The following is a 9,873-nucleotide window of genomic DNA, read 5'->3' as shown; positions in this document are numbered from 1 at the left end:
AAAAGGAGTTCAGATCACATAGCAGACCTGAAGAAATTCTTCGACCAGCTTCGAAAATACAATTTGAAATTGAATCCTGCAAAATGTGCCTTCAGAGTCCTTGCTGGAAAGTTGTTAGGATTCATCATCAGTCGTCGAGGTATTGAGCTAGACCCGTAAAAAAACAAAGCTATCCAGGACCTACCGCCTCCAAAGAATAAGAAAGATGTGATGAGTTTTCTAGGGCACCTCAATTACATCAGCCGCTTTATAGCACCGTGATATGTGAGCCAATCTTCAGAATGTTGAGGAAAGATGCTGCGACAAGCTGTACTGAAGAATGCCAGAGAGCGTTCGACAAAATCAAGGAGTATTTATCTAAATCGCCCATGTTGGTCCCACCAGAACCAGGAGGACCTCTGCTGCTTTATCTGTCTGTGTTGGATGGGGATTTTGGTTGCGTTCTAGGACAATATGTTGAAAATGAAAGGAAAGAGCAAGCGATATATTATATGAGCATGAAATTCACCCCTTATGAAGCCCAATACTCTTTGTTGGAACGCACCTGCTGTGCTTTAACATGGATAGCTTAAAAGTTGAGATATTACTTTTGTGCATACACTACATTGCTCATATCAAGGATGGATCCGCTAAAATACATCTTTCAGAAACCCATGCCTACGGGTAAGTTAGCGAAGTGGCAGATATTGCTAAGTGAGTGTGACTTCATCTATGTGACTTAGAAGGCAGTCAAGGGGCATGAATTAGCAGATCATTTGGAAGAAAATCCCGTAGACGGAGAATACGAACCATTGAAAATGTATTTTCCCGACGAGAAGGTGTCATTCGTAGGAGAAGATATCACCGAGGCATATGATAGTTGGAGGATGTTCTTCGATGGAGCAGCAAAATTCAAAGGAGTAGGAATCAGAGCTGTCTTAGTATCAGAAACCGGTCAACACTATCCGGTATCCACAAAACTCAGGTTTCCATGCACAAACAATATGGCGGAGTATGAGGCCTGCATCCTGGGACTTAGATTGGCTATTGATATGAACACTCAAGAGCTATTGGTAATCGGAGACTCAGATCTTTTGGTGCACCAAGTTCTAGGGGAATGGGCTACAAAGAACACAAAAATATTGCCATATTTGCACTGTGTACAAGAGCTGATCAAGAGGTTCACAAAGATAGAGTTAAAACATGTTCCAAGAATTCAGAATGAGTTTGCAGATGCATAAGCCACTTTGTTTTCCATGATACAACACCCAGATAAGAATTACATCAATCCTATCCCAATAGAAATTCATAAGCAGCCAGCTTATTGTGCTTATGTTGAAGAAGAGATTGACAAAAACCCGTGGTTCCACGACATCATGAAGTACTTGGAAAAAGGAGAATACCCAGAGAGCGCTACCCACACTCAGAAGTGCACACCTCAAAGATTGGCCAACTATTTCTTTCAAAGTGGAGGAATTATGTATAGAAGGACTTCTGAAATGAGATTACTGCGATATGTCGATGCCAAGGAGGCATCCAAATTGCTTGAGGAAATACATTCCGGAACCTGCGGACCCTACATGAAGGGTTTCATTTTGGCCAAGAAGATACTAAGAGCAGGGTATTTCTGAATGATTATGGAAATAGATTGTATAAAGTACGTTCAAAATTGTCACCAATGCCAGATACATGCTGACATGATACAAGTGCCACCCAATGAACTTAATGCAACAAGTTCACCTCGGCCTTTCTCCGCTTAGGGTATGGATATCATCAGAACAATAGAACCCACTGCTTTAAATGGACATAGGTTCATTTTGATAGCCATCGACTACTTTACAAAATGGGTGGAAGCCGCATCTTACAAAGCTGTAACTAAGAAGGTTGTAGCAGATTTTGTTCAGGACCGCATTATTTGTCGATTTGGGGTACCAAAGTCAATTATTAATGATAATGCCGCCAATCTCAATAGCGATTTGATGAAAGTCATGTGTGAGACATTCAAGATCAAACATCGAAACTCTACAACATACAAGCCGCAAATGAACGGAGTCGTAGAAGCCGCCACCAAGAACATCATGAAGATATTGAGGAAAATGGTAGACAATTACAGATAATGGCACGAGAAGCTACCATTTTCTTTACTGGGGTATCGTACCACAAATCGTACATCAACTCGGGTAACTCCCTACCTACTGGTTTATGGTATTGAAGCCGTTATTCCCTCCGAAGTGGAAATTCCTTTTTTAAGAATCATTCAAGAAGCTGAGCTCAGCGATGCAGAATGGGTATGAAGATGGTATGAACAACTAGCTCTCATTGATGGAAAAAGAATGAACACGGTATGTCATGAACAGAATAGCAAGAGCTTTCAACAAAAAGGTCAAGTCGAGGCAATTCACGGTAGGGCAGTTGGTACTAAAGCAAATCTTCCCACATCAAGATGAAACAAAGGGGAAATTCTCACCTAACTAGAAGGGCCCTTACATGGTTCACCGGGTATTGACAGTAGGAGCACTTATACTTGCAGAAATGGATGGAGAGATTTTGCCAAGCCCTATCAATTCGAACGCAGTCAAAAGATACTATGTTTAAGATTATGTTTGTACTTTCTATTTGATGTAACCGAACTATGCTTGACCTGATTCCCATTTAAGATGGGATACGTAGGCAGCCTTGTGGGTTCGGTCATATCACAATAAAATCCTCATTTTCCCTATGGTCAGAAATTAGGGCAAGGTCTTGAGTTCGCCCGATCTCATCCTGTTTGGAACCGCCAAGGAATGTGTTGCCAGAAGTATGCATTTAAACTGGGGTAGAATTTTGAGGAGGAACCTTAAAAATCCGAAGCAAGGAAGTTGCAACGTCTCAAAATGCGTCACAATCACCAGTTCATCAGAATCATTTGATCTCGTATATTATCACATATTTCAAACAACTACATTTCTGCAAATAATTTTTCAAGTACATGCATATTTTTCGAATTTATTTTCTATGGCAGCCAGACTTTACCTAGGGTGACTCAAGCAGGGCCTCAAGGCAAAAGGCGTACCAAGGAAGTCGAGAGCATGAACCAAACTTTCACCGCAAAACTCATGACTTTTCTTTGGACGCAGGCACAATGAACATAATAGGAACGTCCGCAAATATATACACACAACAGGATCACTATCTTCACAACAACAAGAATTGCCAAACGCAAACGCATCAAGCTAAGAAATGCTTTATCCTCTCGCACTTAGTCATTGCTTTTTCTAGCATAGGGATAAGCATTGCCTCCATTATTACATAAGGCTAAGCATTGCCTTTCCTTGCATGAGGCTAAGCATTGCCTCCATTAGTACATAAGGCTAAGCACTGCCTTTCTTTGCATGAGACTAAGCATTGTCTCCATACCTTGCATAAGGCTAAGCATCTATTATTGCATAAGTAAAATTTTTATTATTTATTATTTTTTTATAAACTATTTTAAACAATTTTGGTGTATTTAATTCTTAGCCCAATATAGGGCTAATTTTCGGTACAAAACCTTGGCCCAATTCCCCTTAACCCAATATCAGTAGCCCATTACCCTATACCCATCCCCTGACCCGCCCCACTTCCCCTTTAATCATGGCCATTGATCTTAGATGATCAACGACCCACAATGGCCCTTCCCCTTTCCTTATATCTTCCTCCCAAACCATAAAGACACTTCCGCCTAATAGCCGCCCCTAAATCCTCTCTACTCTCTTCGTTGCTGAGAAACCCTAGCCGCCGTATCTCTGAATCGTCTCCAAATCCGACCCCAAAATGGAATCAATCCATGATTCCCTTACCTTCTATACAATATCTCGTTGTTTCTTACAAGACTCTGGTATTACATAGTACTTGCCCTATTTTTGGCAAGTACCAATCTCCCAAATCAAGTGCCATCGCCTTCAGCTTTGGAGACTTAGACGATATTTCATCTAGATACACTCACTACCAGGCTATATGGGTCTGATTCAGTGATATTTCGACCATCTGTGTTCTAATTTTGAACTAAGGTTTTCCCGATTTTCACCTAAATTGATTCTGAGTGATTTTTCATGCTCCTATTTCCTTATTTGTGTTTGATTGACGGTATTTCCTTATTTTGTGTGTTGGTGTTTACTACTATATAAACCCCTCCCCAATTTTCCCTTCAACGGATGCTAATCGCTAAAAAACCTACTTCTATCTTTCTTATTCTCGCCTTACACTATTCTGAAACTTAAACTCTTGGCCAGCTGAAAGCCAAGGCCATCAAAATTCAATTATTCTACCTTTCTCAGTGCGAGCACTGCCCGGGGTCCATCCGAAACCCTTGTGAACTCTGACGCGCTGAGATTTTGGTGTTCTACTATTCGTTCTGGTACTGACATTCGAGATATTGCTGAAACTATTCTTTGTTTATTCATTTGTCAATTAGTAACTGGTAAGTACCTATGACCCTTGCAATTTCATTATCTTTCGCCTGAATTCCTGTTCTGCATATCTATGTTTCTGAGATTCTTTTTATGAATCGACATGCTATTGTATGCTCTGAAGTTCTTCTTGGGGCTATATACCTTCTAGTAATCGAATTTGCCTACTTGTTGCCTTAATCCTGTTTACTTAGGATTGTTTGCTCTACTGTATGTGTTCGAATGCTTATTACTGTTGCTCATTCTAAGTTTAACTTCTTGCTTTGTTCTATATTATGCCCAAAATCTATTCTAATTCCTATTAAATCATTCATACTCTTCTAAAGTTAACCCTTGATCATGTAATTAGCCTATACGTGCTACTCATAAACTAATGTGTGTTCCCCACCTTGTCCTGTATCTCTGTGATAAATCAATGCCTGTGTTTCAGACCTTGTTGAGTTATTCTTGTCCAACCTACTAAGTTTCTGAGGTTGTACTGATTAGCTAAGGCATGTTTCCGTGCCATTTAAGTTCTAATGTATGTTTGATTTGTTAATCCTATGTCTTCAGCATTGCTTCTAGGGAAAATTTCTATGTTAGCTTCTTCTCTTATGTCTGGGTAATTAGTATGAGTTATTATGCTTGCCTGTCCTATTCCTCTTATGTTGATATGCTTTCATGAGTTCTTTAGATTTTGGCACTGCTGTCGTCTGCTGTAGACCATGCTATTAGGTTGTTGTTGTACTGATTGTGTTCATGTTAGGCTCTCATGTTAGAAATTTTCATGTGAAATTGCTATCCATGTGACTATAACTACTATGATTAAGGCTCATATGTCTAAAGTCTTTTTGACTAGTTATGGTGAATACCTTATGCTAAACATGTGTGCGTGTGTTTACCTTGTTAACCCAATAGACTTGCTTCTTAACTCCTCCTAATATGTTATTGTGTCCAGCATGCTATACCCTTTCCTTTGTTGAATGATTGCTCAATATGGTGTTAGTTTTCTTTGTCAACTAACTATGTTAAAGCTGGTTCTCGCTGGTCCACCTAGCTGGCATATTCAAGCCCTCTTGTTTGATCAATCTTATTCCCTTAGATTCTAAAAAACAAGTGCCTATATGTTTATGTAATCGTATCCCTATAAGGTATTATAGACTTCAGAATTGTCAATTGGTTGCCATGTATGGTTCCTCCATCTAAGCCTGGTATGAGCCTGTGTGTGGCACCGAGTTGTGTAATTGATACACTCTCCTGTTTGAGGTGTGCTTGGATCTGGGTCTATTATTCGCGTGAGAGCTTGCTGAAGGCCCAGACAGTACAGGGTTATTTATCTTTTGGGCCTGCTCTGTTTATTAGGCCTGTAGTCCTTTAGTATGTAATATTTGCACTTGTATTCATTGTTTTGGGCCTGCATTAATTTATAAATAAAACATATGGGAAATTAGTGAAAAGGGGGATATGGCACTTTGATTCTTACATGAATGGGTAGAAAGCATGCCTATAGGGTTTAATTGCTTTACTTGTTACTTTGTTTGACATGCCCTATTTTTTATACACTAATAAAAAGCATGCCTATTAGAACTTAAATGCGTTACCTGCTAACATCAGAAACATGTCTAAAATATAAGTATTTCACATGTTCGCATGCTATATTGTTATACAATATTAGATAGCATGCTTATAGGATTCAAATATCATGGATTATTTGCTCAACTTGTGCTATTGTTAGATGACATGCCTGTAGGATCGTGTGAAATAATTAAGATCGGCTTCCATCGATATTTATATAAATACCATGTCTACAGGGCCTTAATTGACTAATCAAATTGCTGTTTTGTTGTTCTTATCAAACTTCCCACCTAGACAACATGCATATTGGAATAAGCATGAGGAATCTGTGTTCGAATATCAACTACTAGAGAGCATGCCTATAGGATATTGCTACTCGCTTAGAAAATATACCAATAGGATCAAAATGAGTAATTCTGAGTTTTGTTTTTAATGTCTTCACTGCCCAGACGCGTATCACCTAAAGAACATGTCTATAGATTTTAATCACACTTATAATCTGTAACTTCGATAATCTGAGTAGTAGCACTGCCCATGAGATTTTGTTAAGCCATGTGGTCACATAGAATACATGCCTATAGGTTTAAACGACTTTCATACATCTTAATTCTAAAATTGCTCATGACTCTTCACTACATATTCTGAAATCTATTTGCATGCCTTTGATGCTATGCGTGGAGACTAACATGAGCCACTCATTGCTATTATGTGCAGTCCTACTTGATTTTGAATGTGCGACTAGTTTTATCATTTTGAGCAACCTAAGTTAAGTCTAGGACCACCTAAATAGTAGGTCCAAAGCCTCCTGGACTATAGGCATGGGACGGGCAGTGCACACATAGGGCACGACTAAGAATTGAATTAGAGCGCTTTTAAGTAAACATTTTCAACATAGTAATTGGGTAGCAGAAGATGATAGTCTGTGCCCGCTAAATAATATGAGTAACCCCTACTTAAAGGAAATTGCGAAGTATTATTTATGTTGCACGGGGTGATCCTTTAAGCTAAAAAACTTAGCATCCCCCCTTTTTTTCCTTACATGCTTGCTAAAGGATTGAGCCACTAAATATAGATCGACGCTTTCATAATCCTTAGTGATCCTTAAATCTGTTCCAATTATTTATATAGTTTATTTTTCCTTATGCTGGTTTATGCTATAATAGGACTTTCAACTTTCATATCTTTCTTTATGTGCTCGCCTAGTTTAATCATATAATCCACATAGTTTGAAATTCAGTCAGGACCCACAGTTATGGACCTCGAAGAGTACCTAACACCTTCTCTTTGAGGTAACTTGAGCCCTTACCCGATATTTGGTGGCGTTGACTAGTTAAAATAGAGTTATTCGCAAATAGGTGCCCTAACTCACCTTAAACCGTTAGGTGGTGACTCTTCTCTTTTAATACCCATTTAAAAGAGTTGTCACACGTCAAAGCCCGCTTTTGCGAGAAAACGGTGCGCGACATCTAAACCACAAATCATAACCAACCATCCAGAAATCACATCAAAACTACCGAAATGAGTAACAAAAAGCTACTTCTAGTCTCAAAGGTCTCAATAATGAATAAAATCAAAATAATAGACACAAGATACCGCTATAGAATCTCCCAACAGGGGTAAACACGTAAGCATAGTACAAATCACTAAACGCACTTGTATGTGAAGTAACATAGGAGGACTCACCTCGATAAGCAGAACCGAAACAAAATATGAATGACACTCCCTTATAACAAATCAAAACCATACATGTACAACGTCATCTGGTGTAGCGGCCTCAGCCCTACCATAGAAAGCACATCAATGGGCCGTGCCTCCCCTTCTTAGGAACCCTCTACTTGCCTGACCTGTACTCCAAGCTGGTAGTGCAGACACTGGAGCAAAACTCATAGTCTGAATACCCCACTATGACACATCTGTCTAGAGTCTGGGACAACCTCTTACCATGTGGCTTGTATCTCTACACTCACAGCAACCTCTCTGTTGACGTGGCTGTGGAAGCTGTCCGGTACGAGTACCCAGAGACCCATGTGCACCTAGAACACCGTGCAAAGCCTAAAGTACAAAATGATTTGGCTGACCCACAAAACCTCTACCATGTCGTACCCTGCCTCCAAAATAGGTACCAATAGATCTCTCTAGTATACGAGGCCTCTTAGCCTCCCTACTCTCTCTCTCTCCTGACCCCCCATGACCTCTGATAGGCAAGCCATCTCTACTACCTGCTGAAATGGAACATCTGACTCCAACTCCTGAGCCATGCAAAACCTGATATCATGACTGAGTCCCTCAATGAACCTTCAGACTCGCTCTCTGACTGTAGAAACCAAAGCAGGTGCATGTTAGGACAAATCACTGAATCTAACGATATACTCTAACACCGACATAGTGTCCTGGCACAACTGCCCAAACTCCACGCGCCACACTTCTCGAAGGGTATGGGGACAAACTCTCTTAAGAAAACCTCTGAAAACTGAGTCCATGAAAGTGAAGCTGCACCGGCTGGACTACCCAACTTATACGCTTGCCACCACTGATATGCCGCTCTCTTAAGCTGGAACGTAGTAAAAGCAACCCCACTCGTCTCCACAATACCAATAGTGCGTAGAATACGGTAGCACTCCCTTAGGGACCCATGCGTATCCTTTGATTCCAAACCACTAAAGGTAGGAGGGTATTACTTCTTGAACCTCGCAAGTCTGACTTGTTATTCCTCAGATGTTGCTGCCCTAACCATGGGCGGAATTGGGATAACACGTTGTGTCGACATGACACCTGGAACCTGACCAACATGGACTGCTGCTTCGGAGTACGGGCGGCGGGAGTCTGAGCTCCTCCCCCGATCTATGAAGTAGTTGGTGTAACCGGAATCAGCCCCGCCTGAGCCAATGTACCAAAATGATCAGGAACTATGCTAAAGTCTCCTAAAGTCTTAGGGTAACAACAGGCGCCTTCGGTACTTATCCCCCAACAGGAGCTACTGGCGGCTCCTCACCGCTGCTCTGACAGGTGCTATAGCTGTAGCACATTCTCCTCTTCAGCCTCTGCCTCTACCCCGGTCCTTATTAACACCGGCTCTAGGGGCAACGTCGTCGGTAACTACCGATCGTGTCCTCACCATTAAACTTATACGATAGGAATGAAAGAAGTGAAACTGTCCTAATAGTTTTGTAGCCTCTAGAAGATAAGTACAGACGTCTTCGTACCGATCCACAAGACTCTACTAAACTCTCTTATGACTCATAGTACCTATAAACCTAGAGCTCTGATACCAACTTGTCACGACCCAAATTTCTCTTCATAGGATGTTATTACGGCACCTAGTCTCTAAGACTAGGTAAGCCTAACACTTCCGAATTAAAGACATAATTTAACCAGAACAAATATGAAGCATGAAACTGAAATTTCAATAGTAAAACCAATGACCCTAAGTGCAATACAATACCCCAAAACCAGTAGTACAACTCATAAGCTCTACTGAGTTTTCTAGAAAATCCTTAAATTCAAGTGTTCGAAATAGAATTAAATAGTACAATCACAATATCAGAAGGTGACTCTGAAGCCTGCGAATGCGATGATAGGTTTACCTCGAGTCTCCCCAGCAATGCTCAACCAGCTAGCTAATAATCAACAATATCTGAGGCACCTAGATCTGCACAAAAATGTGTAGAAGCTAGTATGAGTACACCACAGCGGTACCCAGTAAGTATCAAGACTAACCTCGGTGGAGTAGTAATGTCACGCCCCAAAACCGAGGAGCATGACTGGCGCTCAACCGAGTGAACCCGACCGAGCAAGCCTGATAGATTTCTTATACCCAAACTCATTCATGAATAAAGAGAATATATGTTTTCCTTAATTAAATAATAAAATGGTCATGTTTGCAGTTACCAATTTCTTACCATAAGTTTCACCA

At 40.6% G+C, this 9,873-nt stretch overlaps 1 protein-coding gene across 1 annotated transcript; it reads left to right on the top strand.

Moving 5' to 3' along the window:
• Positions 1 to 797: 797 nt before the first annotated feature.
• LOC138904774 (uncharacterized) lies at positions 798 to 1,220 on the top strand. Its single transcript, XM_070193277.1, has one exon. The coding sequence runs from the start codon at positions 798 to 800 to the stop codon at positions 1,218 to 1,220; it is 423 nt and encodes a 140-aa protein (XP_070049378.1).
• The last annotated feature ends 8,653 nt before the right edge of the window (positions 1,221 to 9,873 follow it).

The sequence above is a fragment of the Nicotiana tomentosiformis genome, chromosome 2 (genome assembly GCF_000390325.3).
Source record: "Nicotiana tomentosiformis chromosome 2, ASM39032v3, whole genome shotgun sequence".
Classification (NCBI taxonomy): Eukaryota; Viridiplantae; Streptophyta; class Magnoliopsida; order Solanales; family Solanaceae; genus Nicotiana; species Nicotiana tomentosiformis.
This window is presented reverse-complemented; position numbering and strand designations above follow the sequence as displayed.